The 22,641-nt window shown below is 41.2% G+C and overlaps 1 protein-coding gene across 2 annotated transcripts; it reads left to right on the top strand.

Annotated features, from left to right (window-relative positions):
• Positions 1–14,136: 14,136 nt before the first annotated feature.
• Positions 14,137–20,232, top strand: dhcr7 (7-dehydrocholesterol reductase). Of its 2 annotated transcripts, none has more exons than XM_076735378.1 (8): positions 14,137–14,189; positions 15,188–15,296; positions 16,107–16,329; positions 16,453–16,543; positions 16,698–16,911; positions 17,079–17,283; positions 17,827–17,958; positions 18,660–20,232. In XM_076735378.1, exons 2-8 carry the CDS (start codon positions 15,190–15,192, stop codon positions 19,122–19,124), a joined length of 1,437 nt encoding a protein of 478 aa, XP_076591493.1. In that variant the 5' UTR covers positions 14,137–14,189; positions 15,188–15,189; the 3' UTR covers positions 19,125–20,232. The 2 variants fall into 2 exon arrangements, with proteins under 2 accessions (XP_076591493.1, XP_076591414.1); XM_076735299.1 differs by having other exon boundaries at positions 14,166–14,246.
• Positions 20,233–22,641: the final 2,409 nt, after the last annotated feature.

Here is a 22,641-nt window from a genome sequence, read left to right on the forward strand (position 1 = left end):
TGGCGTAGGCATTTATGATCATCCCATACATCTAACTAATGATGGAAGCTACACCAAAGACATAAACTTTGAGGAAAACAACTCATTTGTGCCTCTCAGTGTAGTTAAACTGGTGACATCCATCAGTTTTATGAGAAAGCTCTGACTTCTGCTCCACCATGGGCTGGCCTGTAGGTTAACGATAGGTGAAGGCTGCATCCTGCAACCGTGGATCAGGTTCTAGACTGCAGGCACCGGAGAAGTCTGTCCCACTGTCTGCTCTCTGTCTGTCAGCTGAGGATCACCTCACACTGTTGGCATCTGTGTGCCCAAATTTTACATAGATCTCTTTTGGAAGGCTCTAGTGCCACTAGGTAGCCAATATCTGCCTATTAGATCCACAGCGTTCTGAAGCGTGACAGGAATCATAGATGAGCACAGAAACTTGTGGAATGAATGCAATAGATCGTGTCTGAAATGCTTGTGGTAAAACCGCTGAGAAGATTATTCAGTGTGTTTGAAAGTGGCGTTTTTACATGCACTAAAAAGAGTTAGTACATAAGATGATTCAGATGGAGCAGTGAATCACGTATGACAAAGCAGAGCCTAAATGGAATCAGTGTAGGAAGCAGTGATGTTTGAAATGAACCCGTTTTCATTTCAAGAGACGGACATCTAATAAAAGAGGCTGAGTCACATCCAGCACGGAGAAAGCCTCAGCCTCCCCCCTGCTGTTATTTTCAGCCGCTGACGGCAGTTGGCTCACATAATTTAGAGTGTAGAAATGATTTTAAATATTATTGTCACAGGTGGCTTTGAAGGGTTTAAAACCCACACCAGATGCAGTTCTCTTAAATTGTCTTCATGAATATTCATGTGATATATTTTTTGTGTATATTCTGGTGGGTAATTAGTTGAATTGATTGAATTTTATTCTAATATTTACAAATGTTTTTGATGTAAACAAACTGTTTACATCAAGTATTAGAAAAATCTGTAACTAAGATCTAGTTCTTGTGTATTTCTTTAGTTTTCATGTCGTGACTCATTGAGTTATTTTAGAGTGAAAGTAACCCTGTGTTGTCTCTGCTGATGCACACACACACACACACACACACACACACACACACACACACACACACAGACCGATGTCCCTGGGTGGGGTCAGGGGTCAGATTTCAGCTGACCGTAAAATCTGATGACTGGGCAATTCTTTTGAGAGGAAGCAGCAGAACTTGAGCAAGTGACGTTGCCTACTGAAAGCAGATGTGAGCAGTTCTCTGCATAACACTGTCCAGCAATATGCAAACTTTTGTTGGTGTCATCTGGTGAGTTGCTGACTATGGATCAGCTACAAGATCTTTCAAAGAGAGCTAACAAGGACTTTCTGTTTTATTTTTCTCAAAGAGGAACTAAAACTGACAGTGACCCTTGCTACTGCAGTGAAAACCTCTCTTTCCATCTGCCACAGCAGATCTGATATTGCTGTATTTGACTTCGACTGGTTATTGAACAGTTGTGACTTTTCAGCTGATTTTGTCAGAGAGATGTTGATTCAAATCCTCTTGCTGGCAAATAAAAAGATGCACCTGGTTATTCTATTCGCTGCACAGTATGCGAGGAAACGCCGGTAGAAATCTAGAATTTGAAAAAGGTTGGGTACTGGACATCAAAAACATTGGCATTGAATGAACCCTCAGCGTTCGTGTCGAGTATCGGTGGTCTTGTCCGATGACATGGTTAGAGGAAACTCATGTCAGTTTACACAAAGTGACAGAGTGAGCACCTATAGGACAGCTGCACACTGTGACTGGAGGAGGGCAACAGTACCAAGTGCTGATTTAGTGTTGCGGGCGTGTAGCAGGAAGGGGAAAAGGAAATGAAAAAACAGCCTCTTCCACCTGGGCTGGAAAGGAAGGGGGAGGGAGGTGATAAATCAGCCACACCTGAGAGCTCAAAAAAAGGGGGGAAATCAAACAAAGGAGGCTTGAAGGAGGACTGAAAGAAGTGAGAAGTGAGAAAGAAAGAAAAGGAGATGACTCAAAGTTTGATTCAGTTACCGGATTAATTAAAAGAAAACAGTGAAGTAAACTGAGTGTTAAGGACGGGCTGGAAGTTGAACTGTGCATTAAACTGGACGCTGGAGGAAAAAAGCTGATCAATGTGGAAAAGAAGCTGATTCTACTGTTCTTGACCTGTTTGGATTCAGTGGCAAATATCTCTGTCCGAGCTGGGTGATGCACTACAAGCAGATAAATCCCCTTTTCCCTGAAACTCTCCTGGCTTCTCCTAACTTCTAAACTAAACCATTTTTTCTCTCCCCTCAAACATTTATCCCTCTGAACTGAACTGAATTACATTCATTCCCCCCCCACCCCAACACACATTCATCCTACTGAACTGAACTGAAAGACACACAAACTATACATGCGCACACACATACACATACACACAATTTGCATTATTCATCAACTGATTTGATCTGTTATTTATTTAAAGAACTTTTGATTTTTTGGTGATTCATCTCTGAATATCTCATTTGAATTTGGTTTCTGTTTTATGAATGGGCATTAGTGAATTGAGAAACATTTGAGTTTGATTATTGACCTGATATGTTTTGATTAATGTTTGATTGAATATAAGAAAACTACATCGAGTGGTTGTGTTTTTATTGTGTGGCTTCATAGCTAAGAAGCCAGCTGTCGGGTTATTTCTCAAATTTACAGTAGTATGTGTTTTAAAATATTGGCAGGTTGATTTTTTTTTTTTTTTTTTTTTTTTTTAGTATTCTCCTGTCTGGTGCCCAACATTATTTCATATTTTGAGAAGCTTCTACACTACAGGTGAAACAATGCTCTACAAATTACACAACATACACTGTTTGTAATTATGGAGGACCAAAACTGCCAAAATAAAAAAGAAATGATACAGTGATGACTGAGTAAATAAATGAATAATCCAGTAACTGCATCTAAAATGATATTAAAGATAAACATATGCATTAATTCACCCACAAAATGTGACATAAATTGGTAATTCTGTTTTAATTTGCTTCTGTATTGCACGTCATTTTTGCTTTTTTTTTCCCTCAAACAGTTATTATGATTCAGGATTTAATCCTCAGCAGTTATGACAAAGATGCTCTGACAAGCAAAACTACAGCAAATCACAAGGAAATTAAAAAAAAACAAAAAAAAAACAATAAGGATGTTGTAATGAATGTGAACAAAACCCTGTTGTATTTGTTGCAAAAAATAGAAAATAAAAAATGTTTTAGATTAAAAAACACATTTACAGATGAAGTTGCATATTAATATTTGAGCCCTTCTTTTGAAATCACTTTAAAAACTCTCTCATATGATGAACTTGTAAGTTCATGTGCAGTTTCAGCCTGTATTTCATTTGATGTGTTTTGCCTCCCAGAGCTGCTATTTTGAGGAATTTTACCACCCACCCTCATAGATCTTCATTCGGAGCCAAATGCTCGTCTTTGTGAGCATTGCTTAGGGGTGGCCAAAACACAGCTTTTACACACAACTGCAAGCCTCTGGAGGAGTCTGCATCGAGAGCTTCTTTGCACTCCAGAGACACCAGCAGCTTCAAATCCCTGTTTGCTGCTCCACAGTTTCTTATTTTACAGCTGCCCTTATGACACTATTACTTTGCCTGATAGAGGTTTCCTCATTAAGCCTTTATCTGACCGAATTCATCAGTGCTCTGAATCACACACAAATCTTTTAACCGTTTGATGATCTCTCTTCAGTTTTCATGGAATATTGATTGTTTTCATGTCTTTTTGCAAAATCAGGCAAATCACATAAACAAAAACTTTCACTGAAAAACTAAAAACTAAGTGACCTGCAATCCTAACTTATTTCACCAGCATAATAATTCGGAACAAAGTTCAGAGTCTTTTGGTCCTCTGTGTATACCTACCATCCAGAACAGCACATAAGTGTCAGTTCAACAGCATTGTTTTGTGGTTTGGTAAGGTTTCGCCAGTATTTTAGAAACACTGAGGTGAACTGCTGTTGTGTTCTTTAGTACTAGGTCAAATGGAAAATACAGTATTAAGAAGTCATGTGACTGTGAGATAAAGCATTACTGTTCTATATCCTGACATAAAGATTTAGATGATCTTTCAGAGCCCTTTCTCGCTGCCTGGAAGAGAAATCTCCTCAATTTTGTTAAAGAAAAAAAGCACTGAGAGACTGAGCCTAGAAACCTCTAAATTTCAACTGTAGATTTTCTGATGACTAAATGATGTACAGTATTAAAATGCACTTAAAGGCAGTGTGTAACTATCTCAGTGTACTGTACGTCATGTGTTGCTGAATCTACAGTTGTAGCAATTTCCCCATTTTCTTTCTTTACCCCTCCATCAATGTCATGAGTGATGATTTTTTTTCCTCTCTTCTTTCTCTTTTGGTCACACGTTTCCCTCCTTCTCTCCCAGGGTCGCTTCCTGTCTGTGTGCTGAGTCAGTCACTGTGTCTGTCAAGTGTCACAGCCGACAGAATGAAGAGATGTAGGGAGGGTAGAGGAGAGAGCAGGAAACAAAGATTGGAAAGCTCAAGAAAAGGAGCGCGGGAGTTTGCCATGGAAGAAGGGAGAAAAAGGAGGGAGAGGACCCCAATTTTTAATACCCTACTGCACCCCTCCTCCTCCTCCTTCTCCTCCTCTGTATGGCAGAACAGAATGTAGGTCTGTGCTTGCCTACAGCCATCAGCAACAATCAGTTCTGCCCCAGTTACTGACGCATCTCCAGACTAAACACACACACACGTACGTCACAACAGGCAGAAATGTGCGCACAGATGCACATAGAAACAGGCACGCTTACAATATGCTTGCAGAAAGACACGCAAACAAAACAGTCTCAGAACAGTCCTCGCATACACACATTATCTGCAACACAGCTGCACAGATGTATGCAAACATTCGAAGATGATCATGTTTTCACACTGAACAGGTTTGATATTCTAATTTAAATACTGCCATTGTGATGCATGTTTCTCTGCTCAAGGCACACACACGTGCATACACACCAGTCTGGTCCAGGTCAGTGGCACAGCTGCAGATTAGCGTCCGTACCAGCTGGTCTTAGCTTAAGTCTTGAAACACTTTGAGGGTTAAATGTGAAGAATGTGGACTCATCTTTTGATTTTATCATTCCAATTATGTACATGTTTTCAGTTACCGTTAAAACCATACACATACTGAAACCCAAAATTAGCATAAAAATAAGAGAGGGCTCTGCACTCCAGAGGCTAATATCAGCCTGATATATAAGAAAAACAGTGTAACCTTTGTGCAATTAAACCACCATTGTTCTTGTGTTTTGAGCCGTGCATGGTCAGGCACCTGCATACATTAAGGAGCGACTGCAGCCTTACAATACCAGAAGGATTCTGAGGTCCTCTGATGGAGGTTTGTTGGCTGGTCCTCCCTCCAGGCTCAAAACAAAAGGAGACTGCACTTTTTAAGTTGTTGCTCATATACTTTGAAACTCTCTCCCATTGGACTTTCAATCTGTGGACACTGCTGACACCTTTAAAAAGCAGCCCAATTGCTTAGAATTGCTTTTTGCTCCTCAATAAGTGCTAAATGCATCACTAGCAGCTAGTCTGTGACTGTGTGAGTTTGTGACTTGATGCCGAGCAGCTAGTGTCCAGTCAGTTTTTTAGGGCTTTTCCTCTGAAAACAGCTGCCTGTTGGAGCAAATTCAGTTCCACTGGTGCATTCCCTTTAACTGAGTTGTTGAAGTCTGCAGAAACATTTGTTTGCTCATCTGAATGTCATCAGTCCTTTGATAATGTAAAGTCTTGGTTTCTCTCTGTGTCTTGACAGGGTGTTTATGCTCCTGATAGGTGCCAGCCAATGGGGAACAGATGCTGGTGAGGCCAGTCAGCTTCTATCAGCTATCGAGGAAGACGCTTCATAGCTCATTTAGGCCCTGCAACATTAGTGTCTTGGGGAGTAGCACCTCCAGTTGTCTATACAAACCACAATCTTTACATAGTTTTTACATTCCTTAGATACCTTAATCTGAGACTAAGGAGATGGTGTTTTCTTTTGCAGACACATGATCTGACATTTATCATATTAAAGGAGCATGCCATTGCCATAGCACATGCATTGCCATGTACTTCTTTGCAGTGAGTACTTGATATGTTACTCCAACTTCCATAGCGCCCTGCTTGGACCTGCTCTTGCTCAGCTTTTTGGTTGCTGTGGATGAGGGGGCAGCGGATCAGAGAGGGGACAGAATGAAGCTTGAATATGTTTCTTTTTCCCCCACTTATTTTTTAAGTACAGCAATTAAGCATATTTTCTGTGCTATGCCAGTGGGGCTTTGTCTTTATTGGGGGGTGATGGCTCATGTCTAGTCTGCCTTTGTGTGTGTGCTGCCTTGGTGTGTTTCTAACTGCAATGGGTTGACAAACCAAATCTAGAATACCATGAGCCACATGAACTCAGATCGTCACGATGGATTTCTCGCTGTCGCCTGCGCCCCTTTTCAGCTCAGTTTGGCTTCTGGTTTCGTTTCCAACACGTTACTCAGACTCAGCCACATTCACACCCCTGATGCCACTGCCACCACACCTCACCACAACTTACGGGATTTGTGTGTCGGTTTCCCATTTATGCCATTACTCTCAACATGTAGGGAGTAAAGTTGTATTGACTTTAATTAAAATGATAATAATGAGAAGCTGAAATGTCCGGTCATGAAAAAACTGATATGTTGGATGATTAATACGCAAACTGTAAGGGCCTGTTTCATGCATCTCTTCATCTCGCCAGTGCAGGTCATTGTTAACATTGTGGTGACTGGAGAGGCTGGATGTGCTTCACATTGAAGTCTAAAGCGATTGGCTGGCTGGTAGGTTTTGTGAAGCAGCTACAGGAAGTGCCATGGACTGAGTTTGCTACCAGTAAAGCTGTTATATTGTTAAATGACTTTTTTTTTTTTTTTTTTTTTTTTTTTTTCAAGACTAGAGAAACCAGTATTGATTAGCAGAGATGAACCTCGCAGACAGCATTGTGATTAGACTCAGTCGTAGCTGACTGTGTCACGGGTGACCAGAAGAGAGGAAAAGGAAACATCTCACAGACTTTAAGTTAATTAACTTTTACCACAATGTACTGTATTTGTCTGTGTGCGTGTTTTTGTTGAGGCTCCAGGCTTCTCCAAACAGTGTTTTGGTTCAGTTATCGTGTCGGTCTATCTCACCTTGAGTACCCCACAGGCACGAGGACCAGCTATGCAGCAGATTCATGACATTGAAGGTAACATCGACTACTCACAGTTGTTTCTCTCGGGGCTGCAGAGCTTGATTAATACACAAACCAGGAAATGAACTGAGCACTGCTTCCAGGTCAGTTTTGTTCAAGGGTAAATGCTACATGTGGTCCTCATTAAACTTTTGACATTTCCCTTCAATTAAAGCAAAGTATAGTACGCTGTAAATGCATTTTATTGTGCCACTTGAGACCTATTTCCTTCAGCGACATGCAGCTTTGGATGCATTAATAGCACAGAGGATGTGCTGAGGGCACAAAAAGGATGGTCCACTCCCACCATCAGACCGCTGTTTATCAGTGCCAAGAGAAAAAAAAAGGACAAATCATCCATTTCCCCATAAACCTATCACCATCTGCCATCCTCCTTGTCCTCTGTCTGAAACCCAACACAAACCAAACTTACTGTGCAGCATTGCCTCTCTAAACTACAAAAAATACCAAACATCTTTGGTGAAATGACATTCTTTTTCACAAGCATCCTGAGCTGCTGTTAAAGGCCCTCAGTTATGGAGTTTCTCAAAAATAAATGTGATAAAGGTCCCTCAAGATGCTCTGTGTTTCTGCTTCATTCCATTCTGTCGGCATGGTCTCGCACACATTACCTCCAGTTTGTGTATTCTACAACACATCAGCTGCATGTATAGTAACGATAAAACAGACCTGTGCTCTATCTCGTAAAATTACTGTGGATGTGTATTTTTGTCTAATGAGCATGAAAAAGTATTTGCATTTATTTATTGATGAGATTCATTTATGTTCAAGTAAATCTGAATTTCCTATGACATCATGATCCTATTGTTCCTGGTCCCAACTGATCCATGCCTTTGTACTGAGGCTGATTTAGATTTATCCTTTCTGTGTTTCCATTGTTCAGAACCATGTGTTCAACCATACTGCAGCCTTTTCTGGTCATTGTATACTTTGCATCATAAGACTTGACTGATTAGAACTTCTGTATCATGCACTGTGGAACTACTTTTTGGGAAAATGTATTTTCAGAAAAAGAAACACCTGGATGCAAAAATGGAAATGGAATGAATGTCATGAAACAAAGATAAACATTCATCTGTTCTCTCTACCTGCTTTATCAGTACAGGTTGAACAAATAACCATGACTGACCACAACACTGTAGAAAGCAATCAAGATTATTATTAATGCTATAAATCCACTCTAGTGTCAACAAATTAGTCACTACTAAAATGTTTTGGTAATTAATAGACTTCAACTGAAACAGTGTAATGATTAATCTAGTTGCAAGGGAAAGGCATTTATTGATCGACTGATAATGTAAGGTTTCATGAGAAAATCTCAAAGGTCAAGTAGGGAACCTGTGAACAGGAAGGACAACAGCACAACACAGAGAGCTGTCGCTGAAACTACTCTGACGAATGAGAATGCTAGTTGCAATCTGAAAACTACTCAACACTTTTACAAAGTCACTGACATCAGACTCACAGCAGCAAAATGTATCAGCTGAGTTCTTTCTCTAACATATTCTTTTACATACATCAAACCCTCAGCAGGCTCTTTCACACTCCCTTGTCTAACATCAGGACCTCGAGGCCAACACCTATTCTGAGGAGGCGGGAATACTGACTGGTAATTTATTCAAAATAAGGGGGAATGGGCACAGAACTATAAACACTTTCCAATATGGAAATGTATCTGTTTATCATCATAGATTTTGCTGATGACAGTGCTGTTGGTGAGGCTAACTAGCAGAATAGTAGAGGAAGACATCAGGACAAGGGGGAGGGGGAAAGGGGGAGGACAAACAGAGGAGAGGATCTGCTCTCATTAATTTTTCACTTTCATTTATAGTAAATTATTTAAGAGCCATGTTGCACTGCATCTCTGATACGGCATGGCCCTCGTATTCAGAAGCCACTTAAACACCAACAAAGGGACACACACACACACACACACACACACACACACACACACACACACACACACGCACACACGCACACACACACGCTCCAGTATGCATAATCCTAGTCGTTCATGTATACACAATATTCAGAGTACTGCACGTACATTCACACGCTGTTGGTTGTGCATACAGACACATGCAGTATCCCAGGGGAGGTGATTAGGGTGAGATTTGTCAGGCAACCTGCACCCCCCCCCCCCACACACACACACACACACCCCCACACCCCCACCCCACCCACATATGTGCATACACACACACAGCTGCTAGCTCTTTTTATATTGATCACACACATATGCACACAGACAGAGCACAGACTTTCCTCCCTACACTTCTTAATAATTTTGTATTCTTTTGTACTAAACTATTCGGTTTGTGGAATAACCTGTAAATTCTGCTGGATACAGAGGCCTGCCTGTCACTGAAAAGAATGTGGTACTGTCATTTGAAGGCATAGACAAAAATAATGCCTGCACGTTTAGCTTAATGGTATTCCATCCTACAGCTCGTGTTCTGATCAGCATTCATGCTTAAAATCCGCCAAACACTTTCTGTACTAGCAGCCTCACATTCCAGAAAGCAGACTTATACTACTGTGGGATCTATATCTAAGGGAAAAACATTGTTTTCTCTGATTTACAGTCATTGCATAAATTTATGACTGCATTTAAATGTGATACAGACTTTTGGCACTTTTGCACCACATACTGTACATGCTGTATGTCCTTGTACTAATTCACTAAACCTAAAGCAAATGTTAAGACATTTGTAAACCACAAATTTGACCTCAGACTGCACACAGCATGTACAATCCACAGACAGCACATCTTAAGGGTGGGTGAGCACAGAATTCAGACACTTCAGCCAAAGAGTGGCAGAGGGTAAATACAGTGCACTATACTGTGCTACGGTCCAGGAGTAAGGATGTATTGTAAACATCTATAGGAATCCCAAAATGTCAAACAGGTTACCATAAATGTTCATATGTGAGCTCGCTGAGAGCAGGCCTCTCCAGTTTTACTTCAATTCCAAATTTCACAAGGTAACAAAAGGTGCCAACAGCACAAAATCTCTTCTTTGTCTCAGACATAGTGTGAAGCAGTGAAGTCTGCTGCTTGGCCCAGATACATCATACTGCCTGCATACAGCATAGCAACAAGGCATCTGATCAAAGACTATAGGAAAGAGGAATGGAAAGAGAGAAACAGAATACGACTGTGGAGACACAAACAGAGAAAACTGGTAGAAGACAAAGAAAGGAGTATCGCAGAGGGGAATAGGAAAGAGATGCACAGACGTAGCAGACTGTTGTAAAAGGAAGACAGAAAAAGACAAAGATGGAGGTTGTTTGATGATGCAGGATGATACTACAGGAGGCTGGTTTCAGCAGGGAACCAGTAAATCTGGAAAAGAACCAAATCAGGACTGCTTTCCTTAAACTTATTTCAGTTTAAGAACTGAGCAATATCCTCTTAACATTACTGAAATGAACTCCAAACCTTTTTGATACGGTCCAGTCAGCACACAGCTACATTTCTCACCAGCAGGGTTGAGGTCCTGAAGAGTTTCATAAAAAGTGTGTTTGGTGATGAATACATGAAGGGGAAATGTCTAACTTGGGGCAAAAAGCCATAAATAATGATAAAGGAGTTTATCCTCACTCCCAATATTAGAGCCAGTAGTGGAGAGAAAATACCCATAATCATCTGTTCACATCTCAGCACATTCCAAAAAGGGATTCTCTCCTCCTCTCCATCATGTTTTTCTTTTTGTTTGTTTTCACTTTTTTCAGTTGTTGTGCAAATGATGTGCTGATGTCTTCATGCAAACATTTACTTTATTTATGTACAAATATTTATTGTGCTTCTGTTCTTTGTTTTTGGCAGTTTTGGCCAATCCACTCCACAGACTAGGCAACTATTTAGTTTGCACTGATTTGGATGGACAGGTGATGGTGGTAATGGCATGAAGTTGAACAGCATTTGATGACTTTTCTCCACTCAGCCTGTCAGCAACTGCAACATTATTCATTTTAAGCAAATGCCTGTTTATGTCACAGCTGAGTGCTCCCCTCTAGTGGTTCATGAATGTACATGCACCTGGAAACACTGCACCGGTTCCATCCCAAGTGCTAAAGACTGGACTATGAATCTGTGAACTGTTTATCACCACACAACACAGAATCGAAGGAAATATCAAACTAACATAATAATCACAATAATAGTAATGAAGAAATACTACAAACTGTCAAATAAAGACACCACCGCTGCATCCGCCTGTGACAATGACATACTATCCTGGAGAATAAAATATGACTTTCATTTCATTCAAGTTACACAGGAGTCATCCACTACAGCTCCAGCCAACTGTTTGTTTGCAGAGCCAAAGGTAAAGCATCACATTCGACCCTTTTTGTGCTCTGCTCAGGTTAAAGTTATCTCAGCGCTCTGCATCAAAGCTTGATGAGACTGTATGTTCCTAGTTCAGCTTCCTAAAAATGTATCCAACATTTCTGTATTGAATTGACTGAAACACTATAGAATTTTGTATCTATATGAATGTACTGTAGATTAGACTCCCCACAGATTACCTGCTTGCCCAGAAACATTTTTTGATGGAAATTCAGTCTCAATTGTGAATGAAATGCCCACATTTTTAATATGAAATAGTGTGAGCGTACAGACACAACAGATATGACACATAGATAATGAATAGATTAAATTAAACTAAATAAAGCAATCTAACAAATAACAACATCAACAAAAGAAGAAGAAAAAAAAAACAAAAAAAACCCATATCCACATGAGAGATAAGAGACATAGATCAGTGTTCCACATGAGAAATAAAAGGCTGCAGCACCACACCTACATCACCTTTCATGGTGGATCCCAACAATCTTTTTTTTATAATCTGAGAAAATGCATGACTTCACAAATTCACCTGCCCAAGGGGGGGGGGGGGGTCACGCTTCCAATTCAAGAGAAAAGACGCCTTGCCAAAATGAGTAGGCCATGCTGTTGAACTGTGCTTTTGGCAGGGTAAGATCTAATGGTTCACCAAAAAGTCCAAGAAAAGGGCAGAGTTCAGTTGTTCAACATGCAACCTCTGAGTGAACTTCAAATATAGAGGACCGGAATACTGTCAAGTATAGCTGTATGAAGCCGAGATATTACTCCCTTATCCTCTGGTTTGATTTCTAGTATTAAATCAAGAGAAGCTGTCCGTGGCAGCGAGTAAACTGGCTTTGCATAAAGTGTCTAATCTGTTAATAATGAAAGAAATTACGTACCGGCAGAGCAAACTTGTCCTTAATTTGATCAAAAGACATAAAAACATTCTCTTATATATCTTATTTTTTGACCCACTGATCAAATGCGCTTTGTGTGAGGGAGACTGGGAACAGATGGGTAGCTGCAACTGGAGCACAAGCAGACATGAACGCTAATTTGCAGTGTTTTCTGAACTGAGAGAGGAGTATGCAAAGAAACTGATGGACACATAAGGTCAGAGAGCAAAATACATACGAAAACGTTCAGTTTGTAAGCAAGCTGTGGGGATCTGCAGCTCCCCTTCCTTTTTCTCGTTGTGCCCGGTGTTTCTCTCTCCCTCTGTCTCCTGTCTGTCCCTTGTCTGTCTTCTGTGAGTGTGTCTCTCTGCAGGGAGTGGCTGACAGGTTGGGCTCGGCCTCCTCCTCTCCTGAGCTCAGCTGCTCTCAATCAGGCGATCAAGAGTCACCTGTTCCCACAGTATATAGGCACCAGTGTTCCACCCAGTGTTCGTCAGTTCATCTGTGTGGTAAAGATCGACGCCCCTTAAGAAAACGCCTCAAGTATTTTGATATCTTTTTACCTTGTCTGCTTGCTTGATTCTTATTTTTTTGAACTCGGTTGCGTAATCCTCACCTGTCTCTGTCCATGCCCTGTCTGTCTGCATTTACTGAACGGATTGGATCAACACTCATCCGGCATGTTCCTCCTCCGTCATCTCTGAGCTCTGGATTCGACTGTTTGCACATTCTTTAAATCTTCATTAAAACTATTGACTTTTACTGGTGTCCTGCTATTTTGGGTCCTTTAAATGCCAAAACTTAACACAAGCAGGAATGTCAAAGGTGTATGTGTCATATAACCAATGTTTTATTTTTGATATTCACTACCACTTTTACACTATTCACTGTCCAAACTAACCTTTAGCAGACAAGTAAGATTTTGAAACAGATGTAACTGTAACTCAGTTAATTATATGTTAATGCTATATGTTAAATGGTGGAGAATGGAAATAAGTTTGGCTGGCAGAAGTGGTCCAAGTATGAAATTAAATGGATCTTTGTATCAGCTCTGTACTTAATGGGCGACATGTTTGATTTTTTTTTTTTTTTTTTTTTTTTTTTTTTTTTTAATTTGGGTTTTGTTATTAAAGAGGATATAACACATTTGCAGTCATTTATGTCCACCAAACAAGACACACCTATCAACATGTGGTAGATTTTCTGGTAGGTGAATTTCATTGTTCTTCTTTAGAATTCAATTTTTATTACCTATAAAATGCATTCAGGGAAACACTGTAAAAAAATAAACAATTAATAATAATAATCCAATCAAATGTTGGCTGTTAATGTCATTATGAACTTATAATTGGTGTCACTGTGACATGACATAGTATTATAAAAAGCGTGGATGGCGAAGGCCAGTTTTTGGACGCACAAACAAGATAAAAATGACAGATGTTTCATAACGTTGCCCGTTCATTGTTTATTCCGACTTAACCATTCAACCGCCGGAGGATGTGTCAGGTGCTAGTGGCTCCAGTTACTATTGCCCAATCAGATGCCTGTTCACTTCTCAGGCCCGCCTTTACGAGGATGTCATTGGTTGTATTCTAATACGCAATGGCGTTATGGGCGGACTCTGTGATTCGACGATGAGTTTTCTCCAGCGGTTCTACGAGACGTAACACCTGGACCAGAAGGTAAGACTACACAGCAAGGCTGCTCCTCCGTGTGACTGACGGTACTGGTATCCATCGGTGAGTGAGCTGCATATGGAACTAGATTATAACCCGGAGAAAGGAGGGTTTCCACTTTAACTGGTGCCATCAATTAATGTCGCGTGGAAGCGTTCAGGAGACGGAGCATGCTGCTCGTTAGTCACTGTTATTTGAGGCGTTCACGGTAACTAAGCGTCAGAAAAAAAAGGCACGTATGAGTGCAGTGATACAGTTTCCTGAACATTTGATCAGAAAAGACTGAAATGCTTCTGTTTATTTGACGTTACGTAACGGTGGGTTGCCCCCCTTCCTCTTCTCGGCCCCCTCTGTCTGTGGAACCAGGTGCTCATGATACACAGAGAGAAACGGAGCATTTCAACTCATCAGGTCTGATGTTCCTGTGATGTTCCTGTAGCTTTATTGTGAACAGTGAACACGACTGGGAATTACCTCTGCTCCAGAAGAGTGTGTGTGTGTGTGTGTGTGTGTGTGTGTGTGTGTGAGAGAGAGAGAGAGAGAGAGAGAGAGATATTGCATATCAGATACTTCTGCTTCAGAAAACAGAACTTATACTTGAATAAGTATGGCGGCATCAGTGTATACAGAGCCTGCTGCACACACCGTCTTTATCAAGCTGACCTGAAGACATCTGTTATCTCACATCTCCAAGGACATGCACTTTAATTCCTCCAGTTACCTCATTATCTGTTCATAAAAGCTGGGCCAGTGGAACTCTGCTACATGTGTTGACCTGTGGTGACACACAAGGAGAACACACAAAAAGACACTGAATCTGTGAAAAAAGAGGAAGATATTATATAGAGATATATTATTAATTTCATTTCATCGCCTGTTGCATGTACACTTGGTGTATCCCACTGTATGTTGCACTTTAGCTCTTAAAAGGACTGTGGTAGTGTGCAAAGTACAGCATGCCACTGTATCACTGATCTTAACCTGATAATCTGATTGTTGGACAGAAATGAAAGGTGCAGTGGCCATGGAGGCCACCAGGAGACATACCCAGCACAGTGCCAGTGGGAAAACATCTGAACACAGGGAGCAGCCGGCACAGTGGGGGAGGGCATGGTGAGTTCATGTTTCACAGGTTGCTAAAGACCATTTTGTCATTGGATGTACTTTACCAAAAGTTCCAACACAAGTTGATTGCAAAGTTAAGATTACCCTGGACCTGAAGCACCTCATGTATGTAGGATCAGCTGCTGTGTACAGTGTTCTTACTGCAGGTCAGTATGTATGGAAATGTACAGGAGGTTTAAGTCAGAGGAGGAGAGACATGCAGACACAGATGCAGCTAATAACCTTCATTAAAGGGCTTTCATATTCATACAGTGACTCACTGGGGCAGTTAAATGGACCAGGGTAATCCTCATGATTTCATAATACCTGTGATTTTCCCGTTATCAGGAGTCAAGATGTTTACTGTCATGCCGTGTCTACACGGAGGTGTAGGCTGAGAAAGCACGGTAACAGCTTCAGTGCTCCATTTGTGTCTACACGGGATGTGTTCAGGCACAGTACTGAGAGTAGGTCACCTGTTTTAACAGTGCTCAGAGCCCAACAAACAATCCCTGTATTTCCGCCTGTGAAATGTAAGAAAATAGACATGAAGTGAAAAAAAAAAACATGAGATTTTGTTTTAAAGGCATACATGGCAATGTCAGTCTGAAGGAGAAATGTATTCAGAAATCAACAAACTTTTCCTGGTTATTTGATATTTTTTTGATGTATTCTTACATTTACATAGACATTTAGAAAAATGTGAGTTCATGTGAATAATTTCTTCTCAAGGTTTGTCCATAAAATCCATGATGTCCCCAGTCACAGCTTGATCATGTCCTCATACTGTATCTGTCTGTATATCTGACTCATCCTCAGGGAAGTGGACTGGTTTTCCCTCATCAGCGTGCTTTGCCTCCTTTGCTTTGCCCCTTTCATTGTCTTCTTCTTCGTGATGGCCTGTGACCAGTACCAGTGTTCCATCAGCCAGCCTCTGTTTGAGGTGTTCGGAGGAAAGACCACCCTGCTCTCCATCTGGGCCCGGACGGCCTCCTTCACCTGGCCAGCTGCCAAGATATATGCCATCTGGGTGGGCTTCCAGGTGAGAATAAGAAGTTGAGGAGTAAAGTTGGAAGAGTCTGGGGGGATGTAGCTTACAGAAAATTGTCCAATGTCTTTAGCTTTTGGCAAATGTAATCATATTACAGCTTATGTTGTCCCCTAGGTGTTCCTGTATATGTGTGTTCCTGACGTCGTTCATAAGTTTATTCCTGGCTATGTTGGTGGAGTGCAGGACGGAGCGCGAACTCCTGCAGGTAATTCACACATATCCATGCTCATCAGTCCACAACATTTGCTGAATTAATTGGTCCTGTATGACACCAATCTGACTGAAGGCCTTTGGAGAGGGTGTAAACATAATCTCTTAAAACCCAACTTCCTGTGTTGTCTCCCCATTCTCTACTGCAGGCCTGATTAACAAGTATGAGATCAATGGGCTGCAGTGTTGGCTTATCACTCATGCTCTGTGGTTTGCCAATGCAAACTATTTCCACTGGTTTTCTCCCACTATCATCTTCGACCACTGGATCCCCCTGATGTGGTGTGCTAACATACTGGGCTACGCCGTGTCCACCTTTGCTTTCGTAAAGGCCTACCTTTTCCCCACAAACGCTGAAGACTGGTGAGTACTGATAAACACGTGGCAGGATAACAAGTCATTGGAGCAGATTTCAGAAAGGTTTTGTATATCTACACAGCTTATAATAGCTGAACTAGTTGTGTACTAGTTAGTAGTGCACAACTGTCACTCATTCTGTTTTCTTCCACCTTTTTCTTTGTGATTTCCAGCAAGTTCACAGGGAACATCTTCTACAACTACATGATGGGCATCGAGTTCAACCCACGCATTGGCCAGTGGTTTGACTTCAAGCTTTTCTTCAATGGCCGGCCCGGCATTGTAGCTTGGACTCTTATCAACCTGTCCTACATGGCCAAGCAGCAGGAGCTGTACGGACATGTCACCAACTCCATGATTCTTGTCAACGTACTGCAGGTAAGGTGGAATAAGGATGGATTTTAATGGATGGGTCAATATCTGAACAATATCTGTGTGCTGATCCCGTGGAGGCAGAAGTGCTGCATAATGGAAACATACCAAGAGATATTAGAGAATGCCAGTGACTGTATGTGAAGCTCAGCTTTCTCTTAACTTCTCACTTCCATGAATATCCCAAGAAAGTTGTTTATAATGTCATCTTTGACTGCATATATGCTGCATAACTGTAGGTACTCTTGAGCGTCTTTCACCTAAAGATTAGATTTGCAAAATTTTTTCTCAACTCAATTAATATTTAACAATGAAGAGAAGTGCTCGACGTAACTGAGTCATCAAGAACTGAGTGTAATCAAAAGTAAATGATTCTGGACTTCAGTGTATTGAATTGAATCAAAGCAGGAGTTCAGTGCTGATATCCAGACCTTATAAAGAGAAATGTTCATCCTTCTTCAGCTCACTGAAGTGTGAATTTCTCTGCCACTGAGTCTTTTTAAACTCTGTAATATCTGGAAGATTGATTTGTTGTGTGTTTTCTTGTAGGCCATTTATGTGTTGGATTTCTTCTGGAATGAGGCATGGTACCTGAAGACCATAGATATCTGCCATGACCACTTTGGATGGTATCTGGGCTGGGGTGACTGTGTCTGGCTGCCCTACCTCTACACACTGCAGGTAACATTATGCATGCACACACACACTGTACAGCTAAATGCTTAACTCCTGCCCTTGCCCGAACACTAACCAAACCTAATTCTAAACTAACCCTTCAAACCAAGTCTGACCCCTCAAACAGCCCTATATACAAATGTCCTCCCAAAGGCTGAAACTGAAAATGGTTCACACAATGATAGCTGTACAAGTACACACACACACAAAGTGTCACCTGATATAATGCGTTCCCTGGCCCTTACCCAAACCTTTACTGTCACAACTGAATGCCTAACCCTAACTCTAAATCCAAGTCTTAACCCTCAGAAAGCAGTGCAGATCAGACAGAAGGTCCCTATGGGCTGATATGTAGTCAGTTTAAAGTCCCCATTGGGATATAAACCCAAATACAAACACACATCTTGAGTTGTCCTTGGCAACATCATGTGTTAATACCTCTTATGTCAGGAAAAACACAATGCTGACGTGCTGCACAAAACTGTTTGTATTGAAGTTGCGCCACCCTTTATCAGATACTTGTCATAAACATAGTCATTCCAATAAGATTTACAATGGAAGCATCTGAATGAAACTAAAGATGAAGGAACAGAATATGTGTGTGTGTCTTAGAGATTTCTGTATTTTAGTGTATGCCACACAGACTTTCTGATAATAGATTAATTTGAGTGACAGTAAGTGTAAATAAGTGTGTTTTTGCTCTGCAGGGTCTCTACCTGGTGTACCACCCAGTGCAGCTGGTAAACGCCCACGCCCTGGCTGTCCTGTTGCTCGGTCTTGTTGGGTATTACATCTTCCGCTCCACCAACCGCCAGAAGGATCTGTTTCGGCGCACTGAGGGCTCCTGCTCCATCTGGGGCCGGAAGCCAACGTACATTGAGTGCTCATACCGCTCCGCTGATGGTGGCATGCACCGCAGCAAGCTCCTGACCTCAGGTTTCTGGGGAGTGGCCCGCCACTTCAACTACACCGGTGACCTGATGGGGTCACTGGCCTACTGCGCCGCCTGTGGCTTCGGCCACATTCTCCCATATTTCTATATTGTTTACATGACCATCCTGCTGGTCCACCGCTGTGTGCGAGATGAGCACCGCTGCAGCAGCAAGTATGGCAAGGACTGGAAACGCTACACGGATGCTGTGCCTTATCGGCTAATTCCTGGGGTGTTTTAGATAAGAGAAGGGGAAGAGGAGTGGCGGGGGGGGGGGGGGGGGCAAAGGTTAAGGTAGATAACAACAATTATAAAATTACAGGCGCGTCTGTTTTATACATATCAAGAAATACACCACATTGATATTTATGTATTTCTAATACACATGTAGACAGCTGCAGGTGTGTATGCAGACAGGTTGTTTCTATATTTCTCTGCCTGACTAAAGGCAGTGGGCTGCTTTCGCTTTGCTGTGACCATTTAACATAGTGAACACATTTTTAGAAACAGTACAATCTATCTTTGACTAAGCACAACTTGTGTCACCTCAGTTCTGTACTGGAGCGCTGTGACATTCCTATTATGCAGCTTTGTACTGGTTATGTGATAATACATACCATTAATTCATAAATTCATTTTCACTTTGATAGTCATTTATCAAGAAAAATACCAAAACATGACTGGTTCAGTTTTTTCTCCAGATTTACCTGCATCATTGTAACTTTAACACCCATTGGGTTTTTTTCTCTGTTGCTCAGAAAAATAATCAATGTAATGATCCCACTTCCCACTCAGATACTGATGATCTGGCCTATTCAGTATTTTTTTCATTTTTAGACTAAATGAGCAATTATCAATGAAAAACTGAAATATTTATTGATCAATATCGACTCTGATATTGTGTCGCTGCCCTACTGGCTTAATGGACCAAATGTAATTGCGTGCTTCTGATAAGACCCCAGCTCATAAAGCTCTAAAATCTTTATGCAGAGGTTGTCTAAGTGCTTTGATTTGAATTCAGTTTATGTTTGAACTGTTTGTTAGTGAGAATTCGCCTCAGTCATTGAGTGTAGCCATGTTCATATAAATCAGTATTGTTAAAAACAGGTTTAAAGACTCATTAGAGAGACATTCCTGGTCTTTACAGCAACAAACAGCACTTTCTTTTCAATCTGATGTTTGCTTTGTATGAAACCAACAGGTTGACTAGGTCAAGGTCTAACCATGTTTAAGCTATATGCTGATAGAAATGTTATTTCTATGTTCAGCAATCACAAATGTTTTATTAGTTTTTACCACCACTGCCTTTCATAAAGTAGCAAAATAAACCTCAATTTTAGGTATTACTATATTTGCAGCTGTGCTTCTTTTCCCTTCGAAATTTTCACTCATCTGTTCTTTATTTTTTTTTAATTCTTGTGATATTCTCCCATTTTGTTGAAAGTCAGGGGTCAGGGGGTTGAATTTGTGATTTTGTGATGTGTCAGTGAAATACTTTTTGATGAGCTCTAAAAGCCTAGATGCATTTGTGAATGTGAGGGTCTAAGTAGGTAACAGAAATGTCAGTAGTAGTTGTATATGATGGTATTGACAGGCAACACCAGATCACACTGCTGTAACTGATGGCACTTTTATTGTTCAACACTGGGGGGCAGCAGATGACAGCTAATCCCAACAGCCAGCTAACAGTTGGAATTGTATAGCAGTGGGTTTACCTGAAAGCATAAATTCCACTGAATCACTCAAGTGAGATCACACATGTAGTCCTCTATCCAAACCCAGCTCAAAACACAAAATCTGTAGCTCCACTCACCATCTAAGCTTTCTAAGCTTCTCCCCAAAAGGCCTGTCACGCATACCCAAACCATTGGTTATTCTCTTCATGCGCTCATCAGTTTCTCATGTAGACATAAGGAGTGTGTTGTTGCCATTATTAATGCGCACATGCCTTTAATTTGCCACATTTTGACCTATAACGGGTCTTCCTCAGGGAAAACAAATCACTCCAACTGCTCAAATAATGTGTGTAGCACAGAGAATCAGTGGTGGTCAAGCTGAACAATATGCTGAACATTGCAGAATGAAAACTTACATTTCAGCTTATGAAGATCATGTGATATGATCTGAAGCTCCAGAACAGCTTCTACCTATTGGTCTATTGACCTTGTGGTGAGATTGTTTTATAAATTTTTCTAAATAAACTCTGAATCCACATTTTTTAAGACAGCATGGATGAGAAGTGATCAGGGGTGGAAAAAAAAAGGAAATTAGAACATCTCAAGTGTGAGTGCCCTCCATCTGCTGTGAAGATCGAGTGATATGACTAAAAGCTACAAGACAGCTGCTAAACAGAGCTTGTGATTTTCCCAGCATCATTATCATTATTAATTTCACATCCAAAATCCATTTTTAAGGTGCATCATAGCAGGCGAAGACATTCCTGTTTAGGATTTGACAGCTTTTTCCTCAAGTGTTTCAGTAATCCATTGTACCTGACAGGCTGTTATGCCATGTAAGCACCGGCCTGGTCCCTGAACCTCACCACCAGTAGGTCTACTATCAGTGTAATGACACAGGTTATTGATGTAAATCAGTTATAATAATGGAGACTCATTGATTCACCTTGTCTTTGTTCAAAGCTAATGCAATATGCACCAGATTCATTACATTGCATTACATGAAACCAAATTACCATTCATTATTTTCTCAGGTTAATTGATTCTCAAATTATCCCTGAAGGCGAGTGAGTGTTGCTTGAGATTGAAGGGGCTCCACTGTGTGATGGTCGGGCTCAGTCATAACCAAGATGACAAATAGCTCTCTGTGAAAGAGATGAAAATCTGAAGAAAGGGACGATCTTTTGTGACAACACTAAAAGCTAGGCTATTGAATTTGCGAGTGGGGATCATGCACTCATCCATATAAATGTCCAGTGTACACAATAACCATATTGTGGAAGTCCCCTTTTGCAGCTGCACATTCATCTGCATTGAGGGGCAGGTGGGGGTCAGGGAGAAATTCATAGCTGCAGCAAAGTGGGGAGTTTGAGTGAGTGGCAGAGAGCGAGTGAAAGACAGAGGGGGAGTAGTTGAATGCAATGTACAGAAAGCACAATGGGATACTTGGAGTTAGTGCCACTCCTCAGCCAAGTTGGCTTGATTTCCCTAGAGGCCAAATTAGTTTTTTATTGGAAGTTTGGGGGGTAAGAGACTTGTGGGTGAGAGTTGTAAGCTGTGAGGAAAGGGGCACCTCAGAAGGAGGAAAGTACATGATTTGTCAGCAAACTGCGGGCACAGACGATTCACATGTACCATAAAGTACAGCAGACCTCTAAAGAGCATTCCAGGCGGCAGTTGGTCTAATAATCATTTGCGGTGGGTGAGTTTAGATTGACTGGCTGCTTGTGGTTGGTGGCAGAGGAGCAATTCTAGCTGTCATAATGTTGATGTCTTGTGCTTGGGTTTGATGGTTACATTTATTGCAAATGTCTTTCATTTCTTCACTCCATCAGCTTAGCAACAAAAGGAGTCCCTCAAGTCTTTGTTTTTAGTCAGGCATGGGTCTGGGGATGGCAATGTCTGTTGGTTAGTCCGTCCATCATTTTGGTTGAGACTGAAATATCCCAATAGCTTTTGATGGATTGCCTTGAAATTTTCCAGAAAAAAAGTATCTAACTGACTTTTCCTGGAACACCATCATGGGGTTGACACTTGTAGTTTGGAATGAGATGTTTGCACAAGTATTGAATGGACTGCCAT

This window comes from Chaetodon auriga, chromosome 1 (assembly GCF_051107435.1).
Source record: "Chaetodon auriga isolate fChaAug3 chromosome 1, fChaAug3.hap1, whole genome shotgun sequence".
Classification (NCBI taxonomy): domain Eukaryota; kingdom Metazoa; phylum Chordata; class Actinopteri; order Chaetodontiformes; family Chaetodontidae; genus Chaetodon; species Chaetodon auriga.